The 18,425-nt window shown below is 33.1% G+C and overlaps 1 protein-coding gene across 3 annotated transcripts in view; it reads right to left on the bottom strand.

Moving 5' to 3' along the window:
• Positions 1-18,425, bottom strand: part of Ptprc (protein tyrosine phosphatase receptor type C) — a 113,171-nt gene that overhangs the window by 16,574 nt on the left and 78,172 nt on the right. For all 3 annotated transcript variants that reach the window (XM_078022540.1, XM_078022541.1, XM_078022542.1), the window contains 9 exons: positions 17,561-17,769; positions 13,733-13,793; positions 7,704-7,812; positions 6,985-7,019; positions 4,897-5,006; positions 4,268-4,358; positions 4,102-4,178; positions 889-925; positions 694-791 (listed from right to left, as the gene is read on the bottom strand). In XM_078022540.1, the coding sequence (XP_077878666.1) occupies positions 694-791; positions 889-925; positions 4,102-4,178; positions 4,268-4,358; positions 4,897-5,006; positions 6,985-7,019; positions 7,704-7,812; positions 13,733-13,793; positions 17,561-17,769 (827 nt within the window). The remainder of the gene's footprint in view (positions 1-693; positions 792-888; positions 926-4,101; positions 4,179-4,267; positions 4,359-4,896; positions 5,007-6,984; positions 7,020-7,703; positions 7,813-13,732; positions 13,794-17,560; positions 17,770-18,425) is intronic.

Raw genomic sequence — 18,425 nt, 5'->3', positions numbered from 1 at the left:
TTATGAACTCCCATTTTACCCCGTATACAGATTGCAGAATCACATCGGTTACACATCCATTGATTTACATATTGCCATACTAGTGTCTGTTGTATTCTGCTGCCTTTCCTTTCCTCTACTATCCCCCTTCTCCTCCCCTCCCCTCCCCTCTTCTCTCTCTACCCCCTCTACTGTAATTCATTTCTCCCCCTTGTATTAGACTACATAGCAGAAGGACGATGTTCTGAGTCTTAGCTGCGTTTAAAAAGAGAGCATGCTCAGTGGTCAGCAAAAAAAGATGTGATTCATTGTGGTCAGTTACTGGCTGGAAAACCAAAAGGCTTTTATTCCAATAAAGTCATATTATACGATTTAACACCTATCTGCTCAAAGTCAGTTTTGAGTATTCAATAGTACTTGGGAAGTTAACACTTTTCAAGGTTCTGAACAATGCTAAGGAAAAAAAAAAGAAAAAGAAAAAGAAAAAACAGGAACCAAATAAAAGTCCAGTAATTAAATCAAAACATCTAAATGTCATATATTTAGGAATACATTTATATATGTACAAATTTTATTTTTCTGCATGTATGAGAATTCAAATCAAATGTTAGCACTACTAAAATAGAAAGAATTCTATTTTAGTCAGCAGCACAAAAATATGGTTTTTTAAAATGCAATTCCAACCACCATCCTATGAAACTTGTAGGTTCTTACCCTGTTTCCTTCTTCACATCGAGTGACCATGACAATAACAGTGGCTTTTTGTTCCCAGATCATCCTCCAGAAATCATCCACAGTTTCATCCCTGGGGCCTAGGAGATTAAAAAAAAATACAAGTTAAGAGAGATATTTTTTAAAGCATTATAAAATGAATTTCCAAAAATAATATAGGACTATCAAATAAATTACCTTGTGCAGCAATATATTTCCTGGGCTCTTTGAAACCCTGTTCAAAAAACACACAAAATATATCATTTACTAAATACTCCATTATTCATTAACATGCAAAATTCCTTTTTTATTTCTTTTTTTTTTAAATTTTGCTTTGTTAACAGGGATTGAATCCAATGACACTTAACCAACTGAACCATATTCCCAGGTCTTTTTATTTTTTATTATGAGATAGAGTCTCATTAAGTTGCCTAGAACCTCACTAAATTGTTGAGGCTGGCTTCAAACCTGAGATCTTCCTGCCTCGGCTTCCCTACTTGCTGAGTTTACAGGCATGTGCCACCATGCCCTGCTAACATGCAATATTCTGAATTAGAAGAAATTGCTTTAGATTTGCCATTTGTTGGTTATAGATTTCCCAGGGCATTTTCAAATTATTAAGGAAATTTTATTAATTTGTGATCAGTCATTTAACTGTGCCAAGTGGATTAATTAGCATTTGCAAATACTACTCATGACTTTCATGTATTTTGTTGTATACTGCAAACACTTTTTAAAACTTGACTTCATTCTTACCTAGGATAATACAACAATTTGTGAGCGTAATTCAGTTATTATAGTTTAAATCCTGTGAACCTTTACAGCCTTCTCACCAGCCATGTAGTTACTTTTCAGATTTGTACTCCAATTCTTTGTCTAAATCCCTCTGGAATTGCCCTCTACACTTCTACCTCTTAACTATTGTTGAAATAAGCTGCTGATTCCCTGGAGTCTTTTTATGCAACTCCAGATAAGTGATGCAATCACTTTCATTTCATTACCTACAATGTCTGCTTTCTCTGCTCCTGTTACTAAGACAAAAAAGGGAGCACAGAAGTTGATAAAACATGATACTTTCAAAATTATCTCAGTCTCTTTAATTTTATCTTTATCTCATTTACCTCAATGAGAAAAGCTCCATAGAAAGAGATGAAGTTTGCTACTGAATGAACTTTTGCACAAAAACTATAAGAATTCATTTCAATATTAGTAGCTTCTCATAGCACAGTATTAGTCATGTTCATTTATTCAACAAATATTGAATGGCTACAATATGTCAAGTACCAATCTAAAATCTGAAGAAGCATGCTTCCAGGAGCTCCTAGCTGTGTTGAGGAAATGTAAATACAATCTGATACCATAGTGGCCATATATATTTGAACAGAAAGTGCCAGGTGTTTGGGGGGTTTTTGTTTTTTCCTAGAAATCATCTAAGCTCTTGTGAAGTCTTAGCAGGTCTGCTCTCAAGTATTTTACTTTGAATAACAAATTATTATTTGTAAAAAAAAAACACCATATGTAAAATAAATTTGATTAGTGCTAACTGGGAAGGTCTGTGGACCTCATCTTACAGAATCAGTTCAAATAGAAGTAAAAAAAAAAAAAACATATGACATAGAACTAATAGTTATTCTTTGGACTATGACTTAACATTTGCAAAAAGTGTTGGCTGCTATTAAAAATAAATCTTTTAAGGATTATATTAAAAAGATAGAATAAGAGATTTCATTATGGATATCATGAGGACAGGTTAAGGGAAGAGTTATTTGTAGACTAAGATGGATTTCCAGGGACAATAGCAAACAAGGATATTAAAGCTGTTGTATATCAAACAAAGTGGAGGGAAACAAAGGTTAGAGTGCTCTCTCTAGGGACAGAATGCTTGGGGCTAAGGGGAGAATCCCAGATGATTCTACTAGCAAAGTAGAGAACATTTATATATTCAAGTGGTCCAACAGCAACAGCAATATAAACAACAACAACAACAAACAGCTGAATTATTTTTTTCTTTTTAAGAATCTGGGGAATTACCTTATAAATCAGCATACATAACATCATAAAATATACTTGGTAAGCTATTGAGTTGCCAAACCTTTCTATAGCACTTTCTTTTGTTAAGGCTATATGGAGCTGAGCATGTTCATATGTTGCTGCTGGATTATAAACTGTAAAACCCCTCTGGAGAGCCATTTAGAATTTTCTTTTTAATTGCAATTATCTATGTTTTTTTTGTGTGTGTCCCTGCAAGTCTAACAGAAATTTATCCTACAGATATACTGAAACTCTTTTGGAAAAATAAGAGTTCATATGATTCCTTATACCATTGTTAGTAGTAGTAGAAGTTAAGAAACCACATTTAATGCCTGATAATTAGGAACTGATAAAATAAACCTCAATGCAGTTATACTGCAAATCACTATAAAAATGGCTAGATGTAAAAATGCTCCACAAAGTCAAAACTATTTTTGTTCTGGCTCCCTCATAGGAAAAGTTGCTGACCCTGTTATTTATAATGATATCATATAAATCCCAGATAGAGAGTTATATAGCTAGCAAGATACAGAACAGTGTGACTATTGTGTTTACATTTTCACATAAATGGATGGTAATATATGTTGGTGCTTTAATTATATATATAAAAAAACTCTGGATGGATAAATAAAAAGCCAATATAGAAGTTATTTCTTCTGGTGGATGGATATATTCGGCAAATGGTAGATTGGGTAAGAAGAGTTTTTTCAGTTTATGATATTTTTATAGTGTTTAAAATTATTTAACTCATGTAAAGCATTACTTATTTACAATGATATGATTAATGGAAATATTAAAATATTTTTCAGAAATTTACCATGTATAGATATTTTCATTTTTGGATAAATTCAGTGGACAGAGGATGGATGTCAATTAAGAATATCGCAGGTACAATGTAGTGTACATAACAGAAGCAATGTGGAGTCAGGCTAACTGAAGCTGAATCTCAAGTCATTGTGATTGTGTGAACAAGCACAAGGTAACTAATGTCAGCCTCTTGGTCCTCATTTACACACCTAGCATAGTGCAGATGGCTGGGCAAATGTGGGGTTCTTATGATGAATATATTCTAGATCATTTATTTTACTATCCAGCACATAATAGGCATCATAGTATATTAATTTGTAGTATAATTTTGTTTCACAAAGAGGAAAATCTTATGTTACATCTGACACCAACAGGTATATAATTAAGAACTACTCTTATAAATATTAGTGAGTCTGTTCACATCTGTGACCTGGTTTACTTCAAAATATTTCTAATAAATTTTATAAAACTTTACAAAGACAAAGAAGAAACTGAACAGAATGCATAAACATATGAAAAATTTGAACTGTCAATGATGACAACAATATAAAACAATTTCATATTCTTACTCACATCAATATAACTGGCATTAATATAGTTTGACCCTGCATCTCCATTTATTTCAGAGAGTTCAACACGGTTATAATCATCTGTTTAAAGAAAAGAAAAGAAACAAGTGAAATAATGAGCAATTGAACAGCTTAAATATATAAAAATTCAGTTCTCAATGAGGACTCACAAGGCAGGATGTCAACATAACGGTTTTTATTTTGGTTGAAAGGCTTTCGAGCATCCTTGATAGAAAACTTGCTGAATACCCGTGGAATGCTCTGAAAGACACAAATGTTCTTTGGGTTAGGGAAGGTTTGGGAAAAGAAATGTCCCTTCACCAGTTATTGTATTGAGTTAATGTAACATCCTGTCAATTATTTTCTTTATACTGATAAGTATGTCAGATATGATTATTAAGACTAACATTATTAGGAGTTATGCAAAACATTAAAAATGAATGATGAATTATTTTCAGAACAAACTTCATGAATGAGACAAAATTCAGAATTAGTTGATGCACCACTCTGAAATTCACTTAAAAACAGATGCTTGAATAAATAGCTACAGTACAAGTATAAATCAGCAAAATGTTTTGTGACATGACTTCATATTTGATAATAATACAATAAAGGATTATACCGAAATATTTACTCACTTCATATTATAATCTTGTTAACATTTCATCTGGTCTATAAATATCTACTAATAATATCTGCCTTGATCATATTGGAGTAGTATGTGGGATACATTATTAAAACAAATGTTTATATAAATACATTCAAAATTTTATTATCCTATGTCAAGAGTAACCCATACCTGAAATTCAGCAAGAAAAAGTCGTCCTTCATCAGCAATTTTTCTCTTATAAGTTTCCAACAAATTGTCTGCATGAATTGGTTCAACGTTCATCAGCTGTTTTTCATCATCTATAAACATATTAAAGATTCAAATCTAATGTTATGTCTGTCTTTTAAATGTGCATACACATTCACAAATTTGCATCTAAGACTTTACTCTTAGTGTCTTTCCTTCTCACAAACAGGCTGCCTGGAAAACCTCATTCACATATAAACATTCACCAATAAATCAATATCTTTCAAATCTTGAGTTTCAGTCTTCCTTGGGGCTTCATATTGTTCTCTCTACTAGAATAGCTTTTCTAGTATTCTACTAGAATACTTTCTATTCCTACAGAAAAGATCTCAAACAAAATATCACCATTGTTAGGACACCCATATATCCATGTAATTACACATATTTTATAGTAATTAAGATGATTATATTATAACAATTTTTCTTTTTATTTTCATTTTAACTTATTGTAAAATATTGTAATTATGCAAATGAAACAAGAAAATTTTATTAATACCCTTCTACCCACTACTCAGTTTAGTTTTATTGTCTATTTACACTAGACTGTGAAACAAGTTATATTCATTTATTGTGCCTCTAGAAAATGAAACATGGTTATACTATGTTTTAACATAATATAAAAACTATGTTTCTACTACTTTTCCATGTCCTGTTAGGTATCCTTATTTTAGTACTCATGTTAATTTTCTCCATTTAAAGATGAAGAAAAGTTGTCCATGAGAGTGTCACATTATTTTTATGGTCCATAGAAACCTTCTGTCCATCACAGTATCAAAATGGCCACATGCTGTTGCTTCTTTGGGTTGCTGGGATCACGAGTATATTCACTCATTCTGAAATGAAGACCACTCTCAGGAGATTATGAAGTTCAGGTGTATAAGTTCTAGTACACTCTATGGTGCAATCACTATTAATTTTGAGATAAATTTCCCTTTCCAATCTGCCTTAACTCCTTAAAATGAATTTTCCTCCTCTGCTAGATGCTGTTGCTCCTGTGCTCTTAATTCTTCCTCAGTCTATCAAAACTAACTCTCAGGACATGCTATCCTGTTGATTCATTTATTCATTAGTATGTATTCAATTCCAGGTGCTGGAATAGAGCAGTGAAGAGAAAGAAAAATCTCCCTGTGTTTCCAAAGCTTACATTCTAGTGAGAGAAGATAATAAACAAACGAATGAATTAATAACACACACAGTCAGATATTAACATATTCTGCAAAAGAAAACAAAGTTAACAACAAGGGACCTCCAGAGAAGCAGCCCTAATGCTTCTGCACATAGCCTTGATACCTGCTGTTACAAGGAAGAATCCCTTCAAATGTAACTCAAGAGAGGTATTCTAAGGTCTGCCTGTCTTGAGTAAGAGAGAGAAAAAAACACTCATTACTGTAAGCATAGCTTCAATTTTTTAAATTCCATCTCTTTTTACAGGATCATGATTTTTTTTAATTAAAGAAGTACTTTAAAAGTTGACAAAAAAAGGAATTTGTTTTCCTCTCCTAAAATTGCTCTTCTGTGTCCTGTCCCTAACTGTGCCTTTAGTGGGAACAGCCATCATCCCACTCTGCCAAAGACCTCAGGACACTCATCTCCTCCTTGTCTCTGTGACCTGCCTTCTGCTCTCCCACCCCTCCTCATCCCTCATCTGTTGATCTAGTGCTTTTCGGGATCTTTACAGACCAGATCCCTGCCTTCCCCACAAGCAGGTTTCTGTCTTCTATCTTTGTGTAGACCCATACATATTCAGTAACTATAGCATTTATCAAATTACTGTCCTATCTGTCAATACACCTGTCTTCATATATTAGATTCAAAACCCTTCAAGAGCAGTCTGTGGCCCATCCCTGTGGAATTCTCAGTGCCTTGCATTTGGCATACACTAGGAACTTCATAGAGGCTTGCTTATAGAACAATTGGATTTAAGTTTCGTCATTGTGTCAACAGAAGAAGTCCAGGTTAAACTAAAAATGCCAATGGACTCAAATGAAAGAGCAAGCATATTCATAAGTAAAAAAAAATTAGCATACTTACCCCGCTCAACAAGTTCCTGTGCTTCATCTAAATTGCTGTGAAAATAAGAAATATGAATGTCTGTGATCTTAAGAAACACTGAATTCAGTTGGCATTCAATTCAACTGAGTGAATTTTATTTAATGAATGCATTGAAGTAAGAAAGAAATGAAGACAAGAAAGATGGAAAAGAGAGAGAAAAAGAGGAAGGAAGAGAGGAGATGGGAATGGAGGGAGGACAGAGAAGAGGTGAGAAAGTAATTGGGAGTGGAGTAAAGAAAAAAATGAGGGATGATAAAACAACCAAGAAATGTCTGCTAAACTCTGGTATGTGACCAAAAGAGTTGATTTTAATGCTCCTGTTTTTCATAAAATATCATTTTTCCTGACCAAAGAAATAAGTACATGTCCCCAACTATTTCCCTCCTTTCTTTTGCCTTTGCCACTCTTCGTTCTCTCTGATCCACTTTGTCCTAAAAGAACAGACACATATTCTTTCCACTGTCTGGAAGCCAAGTAAATCCAGAACATTATTTGAAAATGTAAAAAATATAAGTACTTAATATAAACCAATAACACCCATAACAAGGACTTCGATCCAGTGTCAGTCATGATCTGTACTCCATGCTGTTTCCTTCCATTCACATATTTATTTAGCTGGGTCCATGACTGCCTTATGGACATGAGCTTGCATGGCTACTTCTACCATGATTATTTTTAATTCATACATCAGTTCTTACCTGGATCTTTTCTTATGCAGATCATAGATTTTATAGAGGACAACAAGCAGGGCTATTGATGTCACAACAATCAGAAATGCCAGAAATGCAATCAGTGCTTTAGAATTATCTAGAAATAAGAAATAACATGAGGAGAGGTTATTATGTCAAATATTTTGCCTGATTACCTGAATAACAATCTTCAGAGAATGGATATATTTTTCATTGTCATAAAGCTTTATAAACTACAAATTCTCAAATACGAACAAATACAATAAATAGATTTCTGATCTTGTGATTTTTGCTATATTATTTAAAGTCAATAAAAGCATTTATATTTAAAAGGAAATAGCATACCCAAAGGACTTAAAAACAGCATACAATAATGTTCTATGAACACTATTCTAGATGCTTAAGATATGTCACAACACAGAATATAAAATTGACAAAAAATCAGTAGCATTGCTACATGCTAATAGTAGATTTTCTGAAATAAAAATTAAGAGACCAATCCCATTTAAAATTGCTACAGGTGAGACATTGTGGCATGCACCTGTAATTCCAGCTACTCAGGAGGCTGAGGCAAAGTCAATAGCAAGTTTAAAACCAGCTTGGACAACAGAGAAAGCCCACCTCAAAAATATAAATAAGTAAATGTAAAAAGTAAACTATAAAACAAAATACCTAGGAGTAAATACTTCTAAGAATAACTACAATAAAAGTTATTAAACATTGATGAAATAAATTAGAAAAAAACAAAAAAAAAGAAAAGAAAAACAGCTCTTGTTTGTATATGAGAACAATGAACACTGTTAAAAATGTCCTTACTACCAAAAGCAACGAACAAATTCATGTAAAAAATGATAAAATCTGTTCAAATACCAATGACATTCTACACAGAACTGGAAAAATAATTCTAAAATTTTGTGGAACTGCAAAAATCCCCAAATACATTCCTCCCCCTTGTATTATTTTTCCCTTTCCCCTCACTTCCTCTTGTATGTAATTTTGTATAAACCTGAGGGTCTCGTTCCATTTCCATGCTATTTCCCTTCTCTCTCCCTTTCCCTCCCACCTCTCAACCCTGTTTAATGATGGTCTTCTTCTTGTGCTCTTCTTCCCTAGTCTGTTCTTAATTACTCTCCTTATATCAAAGAAGACATTTGGCATTTGTTTTTTAGGGCTTGGCTAGCTTCACTGAGCATAATCTGCTCTAATGCCATCCATTTCCCTCCAAATTCTATGATTTTGTCATTTCTTAATGCAGAGTAATACTCCATTGTGTATAAATGCCACATTTTTTTTATCCATTCGTCTATTGAAGGGCATCTAGGTTGGTTCCACAGTCTTCCTATTGTGAATTGTGCTGCTATGAACATCGATGTAGCAGTGTCCCTGTAGCATGCTCTTTTTAGGTCTTTAGGGAATAGACCCAGAAGGGGGATAGCTGGGTCAAATGGTGGTTCCATTCCCAGCTTTCCAAGAAATCTCCATACTGCTTTCCAAATTGGCTGCACCAATTTGCAGTCCCACCAACAATGTACAAGTGTACCCTTTTCCCCACATCCTCGCCAGCACTTATTGTTGTTTGACTTCGTGATGGCTGCCAATCTTACTGGAGTGAGATGGTATCTTAGGGTGGTTTTGATTTGCATTTCTCTGACTGCTAGAGATGGTGAGCATTTTTTCATGTACTTGTTGATTGATTGTATGTCCTCCTCTGAGAAGTGTCTGTTCAAGTCCTTGGCCCATTTGTTGATGGGATTATTTGTTATCTTATTGTCTAATTTTCTGAGTTCTTTATATACTCTGGATATTAGGGCTCTATCTGAAGTGTGAGGAGTAAAGATTTGTTCCCATGATGTAGGCTCCCTATTTACCTCTCTTATTGTTTCTTTTGCTGAGAAAAAACTTTTTAGTTTGAGTAAGTCCCATTTGTTGATTCTAGATGTTAACTCTTGTGCTATGGGTGTCCTATTGAGGAATTTGGAGCCCGACCCCACAGCATGTAGGTCGTAGCCAACTTTCTCTTCTATCAGATGCCGTGTCTCTGATTTGATATCAAGCTCCGCAGTAGTGGGGGTAGAGAGAGAAGAGGGGAGGGGAGGGGAGGGGAGGGGGGATAGTAGAGGATAGGAAAGGCAGCAGAATACAACAGACACTAGGATGGCAATATGTAAAGCAATGGAAGTGAAACTGATGTGAATCTGCAATCTGTATAAGGGGCAATATGGGAGTGCATAACCCACTTGAATCAAAATGTGAAATATGATATATCAAGAAATATGTAATGGAGGGGTAAGACAAGATAATACAAATGGAAGAAATGATTTACAGTAGAAGGGGTAAAGAGAAAAGGGGAGGGGAGGGGAGGGGAGGGGGGATAGTAGAAAATAGGACTGACAGCAGAATACATCAGACACTAGAAAGGCAATATGTGAATCAATGGAAGGGTAACTGATGTGATACAGCAATCTGTATACGGGGTAAAGTTGGGAGTTCAGAACCCGCTTGAATCAAACTGTGAAATATGATGTATTAAGAACTGTGTAAGGTTTTGAACGACCAACAATAAAAAAAAAAAAAAAAAAAATCCCCAAATAGACAAAGTCATTTTTTGACCCAAAAGAACAAAGCTGGAGACACTGCCTTCTTTGACTTCAAAATAAACTACAAAGCTATAATAGTCTGCATATTGTCGGCATAAATGCAGACCTCTAGACCAAAATAGACAGCCTGGATGTAAACCTATACCAAGCTGCTTTTTTGACAAAGGTGCTTAGTAATTACAACACACATTGGATAAAGGACAATCTTTTCAATACATAGTGCTGATAAAATTGGATATCAGCAGGCATCTTGAAACTAGAAACTAGACCTATATCTCTCACCAGTTACACTAATCAACTGAAAATAGATTACATACCTAAATAAAAGAAATGAAACTATTAAACTACTAGAAGGAAACACTCAGGACATTGGAATGGGTAAGGAATGTTTGGGGGACAAGATCCCCAAAGTAGAGGAAACAAATGAAACAGTGGGCAAGTAGGACCATATCAACATAAAAGGCTTCTGTACAGCAAAGGAGACAATCAGTAAAGTGAAGAACCTACAGATTTTGGAGAAAATATTTGCAAACTATATGAATGACACGTGGTTGATATCTAGAATATATAAAAAACTCCAAAAACTCAGTAGCAAAAATTTTTTAAAAAATTAGAAATGAATAATCTTATTTAAAATGGGCAACATATGGATATTTCTCAAAAGAAGACATAAATGATTAACGTGTGTATAAAAAATGTTTAGAAAAAAACAATTATGAGGGAAATGTGATGAAAACCGCAATGAGATATCACCTCACTCCAACGGTAAAAGATATTGTTAAAAATACTAAAGATGACAGGTTCTGGGAGGATGTGGAGGACAGAAAAGACTTGCACGCTGTCAATGGGAATGTGAATAGAAGATTCATGGAAAATGAGATGCAGGTTCCTCAAAAAATTAAAACTGGAACTACTATATGATACCGCAAACCCATTACTGGGTATATATATATCCAAAGGAAACAAAAACAGTGTGTCTAGGAGAAATTTGCACTTCCATGTTTATAGCAGTGTTATTCACAACAGCCAAGAAATGGAAAGAATTGGAGCCTCCATCAATTGATGAGTGGATAAGGTGTGGTACCTTGGCACAATGGTGTATGATCATCCATAAGAAGAGTGAAACCTCATCATTTGTGACAGCATGGATGGAACAGGAGGTCATTATGTTAAACAAAATAAAACAGGCCCAGAAAGATAAAACGTACATGATCTCATTCATACACAGAATCTAATAAAAAATTAGTTTCATGAAAGTTGAGAGCAGATTGGTAATGACCAGAGGTTAGGAAACAGGAGGGAGGGTGGGCTGAGGAGTGGTTTATCAATGGGTACTAGTTACAGTTACACAGGAGCAAGAATTCTGTGTGCTATATTGCACAGTAGCATGGCTAGAGATCATAATAACTGCACATTTCAAAGAGCTACAAGAAAAGATTTTTAAAGTTTTCAAGTAGAAATATATGATAAATGTGTTACAAGTAGATGTTTCACATGACTTTACATTATCCAATGTGTATATATATGAATGGTACCCAATTATATATAATTTTTATGTTTTAAACCACCTACTAAAAATAAATTTAACTTAACACTTAAAATTCTAAAGAGATATTTCAGAAGACCAAATAAAGATACCTGTCCTCATGGACAATTCTTTCTAGTGAGGAAAGAGATAATTAAAAAATAAACAAAATCAATAAGCAAATAGAAAAGTAGTGTAAAAATGATAAAGTCTGTCAAGATGAAAATACTACAACATAAGGCAGGTAAAGTACCAGTTCCAAAAATATCTGCATTCTCACAGGGGGAAATAGACACTGGACAAAAAGTCAGTGGGGTGGTAGGAAGGAGAGGGAACCTACATAGTATATGGTTTGTGGAGGTCTTAAGTTTCCTTGTCAATAAAATAGGAGTTGATTTCTATTCTCTTTAAAAGGTTATTTATACTAGCTTCACATCTAAAAATGGTTAGATAGATGAATATAAATATGAGTGGATTATATTGAATGTTTTTAAGGAAGTTCTTATTAGAATAGACTTTTAAAGTAACCCAAAATGTTGCTTGTCCTGTCTATATCTCAAATTCCCTTCCCTAAAAATGTCAATCCTGACCAGTGGTTAGTGGCATGCATACATCCACACATACATACATACATAACATATGTACATACATGTGTGCATAACATATGTATATACATATGTGTATGTATATGCCACATACATGAATATCAATATTGTTGCCAGTTGTGGATAACATGTTATCAGAATACAATCAAATCTCATCTTCCTCAAGTAATTTATTAATTTGAAACTATGTTACTAGCAAAGTAGAAAAACTCAAAGTGAGATTTTGCAAGAAATTGCATCAAGTGAGTGCAATTAGTATTCTGATCCATTATAGTTAATTATAATGGGTTCTACAAAAATATTAAGTAGCATCAGATTTTTAAAAAAGCCAAATCTTCAGATATATTCTGTGGAGTCTAAACACACATTTTCTACCTTCTTTCCAGGAACTCTGCTAAATGCATCCATCCATAACGACAGAGAGGATGACAGACAAAGGGAAATAAAAGGCAAAAAAATTTTACATTTGGAAATTAGAAAAGAAAACAGAGGAAGCCACCAGCTAACCTGATGAACAGGAAAGAGACCAATCACTCAGGATATCTGAGTCTCAAATGTGAGGAGAACATACACGGTGGAAGATAACCACAGGACAGAAAACAGGCAAATGTCTATTGAGTTAGTCACTCTAGATAAAGAGTGCACAATATTGTTTGCTGATATATGAAGGAAATTATAAGGAAAATTGCAAATAGACATATAGTCAAAGTCGTTATTCTGGAGAGGTAAACACCAGGCACATAATGTGACATATAGCTGTTGTTGTTGTTGTTATTATTATTATTATTATTATGTAATGAAATTTATTTGAGGGATTTGTTCTATGTGCACCTTTACTTTAATTACAATATTTATTATAAATATTTAAACAGAGATATTGTTATTAGGTAATGCTTATCTTCAATTAGGCAAATCAGGAGAGATGTGTATCTAAGACCCACTTCTGAAAAGCCATGTTTAAGGAACAGAATAAAGAACAGAAGAAAAAAAAAGGCCACAATCTCTAAAACTGCACACAGGACAAAGTTATTAGCATGCATAAATGTCACAAACATTATCATAATTTAATATTCTTAGTCAATAATTCATCTTACAGATTATTTTAAGAAAGCAATAATCCTTTAATTGTATTTTCTAGTTTGAATTTATGATATTGCATTTGAATATGATGTTTACCTATATGTATTTACCCTGACAACTTAAGATATTATATTTATTTAAATGTCTAATTTAATCATTCAAAAATTAAATGTAAGTTTGATTGCAAAGCAATATATTTTTGTAAGACAGAATAAACTAGTAATAACTTACAAGATGTTGAATGATGCTTAATAACAGGATTTCCAGAATTAATTCCATTGTTGAAGTAGACCTAAATGTCAGTAATAAAAAAGAAAATAATTTAGTTTTTCAATGTAAATGTATAAAGCTGTTTATTTTTGTTCAAAATGTGCTAATATGCTTTAAAGTTGAAACTTGAAGATCATGACAGTATTTTGTTGTCAAACATTTTTTAAAAGGCAGTCAAAAAGATAGAAAGAAATCTTAGCTTATTTTTAGCAATGATAATAACTTATAATCGGTGAAAATAAATAAAAATGGTTGAAGAAATAAAATCTAATACATTAAAATTACCATTAGCATTAAAATTACCATCAGAATGGTAATATCTTCACATTTTATTTTAAAAAGGGAAATTTAACCATATGCTATTAATAAGAGTTGTACATAAAATGCACTTACTTTTTAAGGGTAAATGAATACAGTATAGAATATAGAGTAGAGACATAACTTAGACAAACTCCTATATGTCATAATATTCAGTACAATAAAGAAAAACAATGAAGATGTACAGGGAAACTGAAAGAGTAAAGAAGCAATGATAATCTTGGCACAATAAAATCTCACGTTAAATAGATTGGAATAATGCCTCAAAAGGAATTAATGTAAATATTTAATATGGCAAACATATAACCAGCCTTTGATTCTATAGAAAGTTAGATGATTTCCCAGTATTCATAGTACATTCACGTTTATCATATATTGAGCTGTAAAAAAAAAATTCTATCAATTCCAAAGGCAGGGAGCATAAAATTCAATTATCTATCACAACTGATAATTACCAATAATAAAAAAATGCAAGCACCAAAAATGTAGAAACAGTCTCTGAATTAAAAACTTGCAATCACAGATTCTTTAGAAATTAGTAGAAATCAGAATACTCTAATTTAAGCATTCATTCATTATATTTTCTATGCAGACATCAGAAATTAGTGACAAACAATATAGACATAAGTTTTGAACACAGTCAAAAACTTACCAAGGGACAATTTATAGCCTTAATCTCTTTTAAAATAACAGAAAAGAAAAGATATATAATGGTGGGGGAATAAACACTTTTGATCCTACCAGAAGAACCCCAAAATGAATATATGAACAATAAAAATAAAAATTAAGAATAATAAAAACAATGCTATTAATTTGTTAACAAAGCTAAATAAAGCTAATATAATTGCTCCCTCACAGAGGTGTAAATGTGGTAGTAGAGACAGAAATAAACATGAAAACAAGTTAAGGTAAGTGCAATGAAGAAAACAAAAGGTAGCCTTTTGCAGAGTGCAGAAAGGGATTTGGATAGTAAGATTATATGTTAATATGATGTTCACCTATATCCAGAATAATTTATAATACTTGAAGAGTGGGAAAAGATAATTCTAAGAATAGAGAAGAGCATGGCATAAGGAGCTTACAGAGAATAAAACTTGGGTGCATTTGAGAAACTAAGACCAGCATTCCAGGAGTTTGGTGGGCACTAACGAGGCAATGGAAAATGCCCACGAATGTACGATGTTATTATGGAAACAACACGTTCCTTTTAGATGGACGATTCTTGAAAAAAATATACATACACTCACTCGAAAAGGTTAAAAAAATCAGAAAAGAATAATCATATTAAAAGAATCCATAAGTGGTTCTCAAAGAATTTTTTTGTAGTAAATATATTTAAATAAACTTTCAGAGAACAAATTATTCCTATACTATAAAAAAATCATAAAACAGAAAAAGGGAAAATATCTCAAGGGCGTTCTATCCCTTAGCATAACTTTTATATATAGCTGCAACAAGAACAGTGCATCCCCCCGCAGCTGTGCCAACATACTCTCTCTCTTTGCTTACTGAATGGGATTCACTTTAGGAAAATCCATTCATAAAGACTATAAAATATTAAGCAATTGATTTGTAATATTTTAGAAGAATAATACACAATGACAAAGGAGAGATTCTCACCTCCCTTTGAATATGACTATGGTGTAGCATTAGATCTCCCACTGTAATTCACCATGTAAACAAATCACACCATGGTATCACAACATAATGGAAGTGCTACAAAGTGTGAATTTCAAACCCAAGCAGGAGATAAGTTCCATGCTTTAATACTTCTTTCCACGAATGAATGGCAAAGAACATTTAGTGCCTTAAAAATTACTTTGATAAAACTCCAACTTATGTTTCTGGATAAAAATAACCAAAAAATATTATCAATATAAAAATATACTTCAAGTGACAAAAGTTATGAAGCCAATGATCAACTTCTTATTAGTTAATTGTAGAAATTTCCATTTAACAGGAATAAAAGTGATGTATCTATAAACATAAAATTGCATAAGACTCTAAGGGCTGTGAAGAAAATTAAAATGTAAAGTATAAACTGAAAACAAAATTAACAGCACATATGACATAAAGTTTAATATCATTTAATATACAAAGAACTTACCCCAAAAAATGGACAAATGAGGTGAAGATATGTTATCATAAGGACAATAACAAAACTATATGTAATCTTAACAGAAAGTAAAAATCCTCATTGAAACAGAAAGAGATACAAATACCTTATTCTACATGCTAAATGCAAAAGTATAGGCAAGACTCTCAAGAGACATTAATTTCATACATTAATATAAAAAAATGGTGATATGTGTCCAAACAAATCTTAAAATATATGTAAATTTCTTTGGACTCAACCAATCTATTTCATGAAGTTTATCAAACAGAAATTATTAAAGACATTCAAAGGTTTTGCTATTACTAATAAGTGTGTTTACAGGATGTATCTATATTAGAGATCAACATACAGTTAGTGGAATAGGATAAATCATGTAATAGAATTTAAGCATATATTAAAAATTACATAGTAGTAAATATTTAACATGGAAAGATGAGCATGATATAATGACACATGAAAAATATGGTTTGATGGGCGTGAGACACTGAGACAGGAGAATCATGAGTTCAAAGCCAATGCAGGTCACTAAGAACTCAGTGAAACCTTGTCTCTAAATAAAATAGAAAAATATGGTTCACTAAACTGTATTCAGAATGTTGACATTATACTTGTTAAATGATTGAAAATGTGCATTACAGGAGTGGGGCACGGTGGACCACACCTGTAATCTCGCTGCTCAGGAGGGCAAGGCAGAAGGATTGAAAGGCCAGCTCAGGCAATTTAGATCCTGTCTCAAAATAAAAAGTAAAAAGGGATGGGGATGTAGTTGCTCAGTGGTAGAGCATCCCCAGATTCAGTCCCCAGTAACACATGCACACACACACACAAACAAACAAAAAAGAAAAAAAGGAAAAAAAGAAATGTGCATTGTACATTTTCAAAGTATATTCATAAACTATGATCCACACATTGAGATTATGAATATTTTAAAGTTTTTGATGCTCATTAATATCGTCTGAAATTTTGTTTTTAGTATTTTCTAACCTCCATGTGCACATAAAATTTTGCAGTTGAAAAATTCACAGTAATAAAAAGAAAAGGGTCAAGAAGAAAATTGGCTAAGTAATAATGTGTTGCACAGAAAGGACAGCACTTCTTGACACATGAGCACTAATTTCCATATAATCAAATCATTTTGAAGTTGTAAAATACTCTAACAAAGCATTTCCTTTAAGCCATAGTTAATAGTTCCAGGGATAAAAAGATTGGAGTCCAATTTTTGAAACTCCTTCAAGTGTGATTCCATTAGACATCAGAGTTCACATGATCACTGATCTTAATGCTATTCAAGTACTAGATAGTAATTGCTAAAATATATATTGGTACCATTATTGTTATAGAAAGCATGATCTTACCTTCAACTCATATTCTGTTGAATAGTAAAGATCATGTAAATAGAATTCACATTTTTTGTCTTTCTTTTCCATGAGACTACCTCCAGTTTTGACTTCCAAGTGGTAGCTTCCATTGTTGGGGCCATTAATCTCTTTAGGTTGCGCACATTTGACAGATAAACCGTTGTCTCCCACCAGGGTGACACTCAATCTCTGGACCTCGGTTGGATCTATCAAAGACAAAAAGAGATTTGTTATTTTAATCATTCAATAAGTACATGTTTAAATTACTGCACATTGTATATAGTATAAAAGAGCTTAAATGTTATCTTGGGATTGTAATAGTACATAAATTTAAAAAGCTGGAGCCAAACATTTAAAAACAAATCACCGGTTCATTCAGTGAGTATGAACATGTAGGTTGTATTTCAAATTGTGAGATGTATGCAGTCCCTGAAGGAAAGTATGTGGAATTAGAGAATAGGAAAAAAGCAGAGGGTGAGGGAAGGAGGAGGGAGGAGAAATGATGGTGACCCAGAAACCTCCAAGGCCTACCTTTCCTTCCAACCATCCTTTCCCAAAATGCTTGAATTATCCTGCTGAACAGTGGCTTGGTTCTTCAAGAGCCAGCAACAGATTGTGCTTGCTTTCTGTGATATCACAGAAACTCCGGGAGACAACAGAGGCATAAATTGGCCTTTTAAAGTCAGAACCTCAATGACAGGGAGAATAAACCCTAAAAAGGGAATTTTTTTCACCATTGTGGCATCCAATAAACTCTCCAAAGCTACCAATACTGCCTCACTTAGAGTCATTTCTTTCTTCCTGTCCCTCATGGAAGTTAGTAATTACTTTAGGGGCAGATCTATCTTGGGGCCTGGAAACT

The sequence above is a fragment of the Ictidomys tridecemlineatus genome, chromosome 10, assembly GCF_052094955.1.
Source record: "Ictidomys tridecemlineatus isolate mIctTri1 chromosome 10, mIctTri1.hap1, whole genome shotgun sequence".
NCBI lineage: Eukaryota > Metazoa > Chordata > Mammalia > Rodentia > Sciuridae > Ictidomys > Ictidomys tridecemlineatus.
This window is presented reverse-complemented; position numbering and strand designations above follow the sequence as displayed.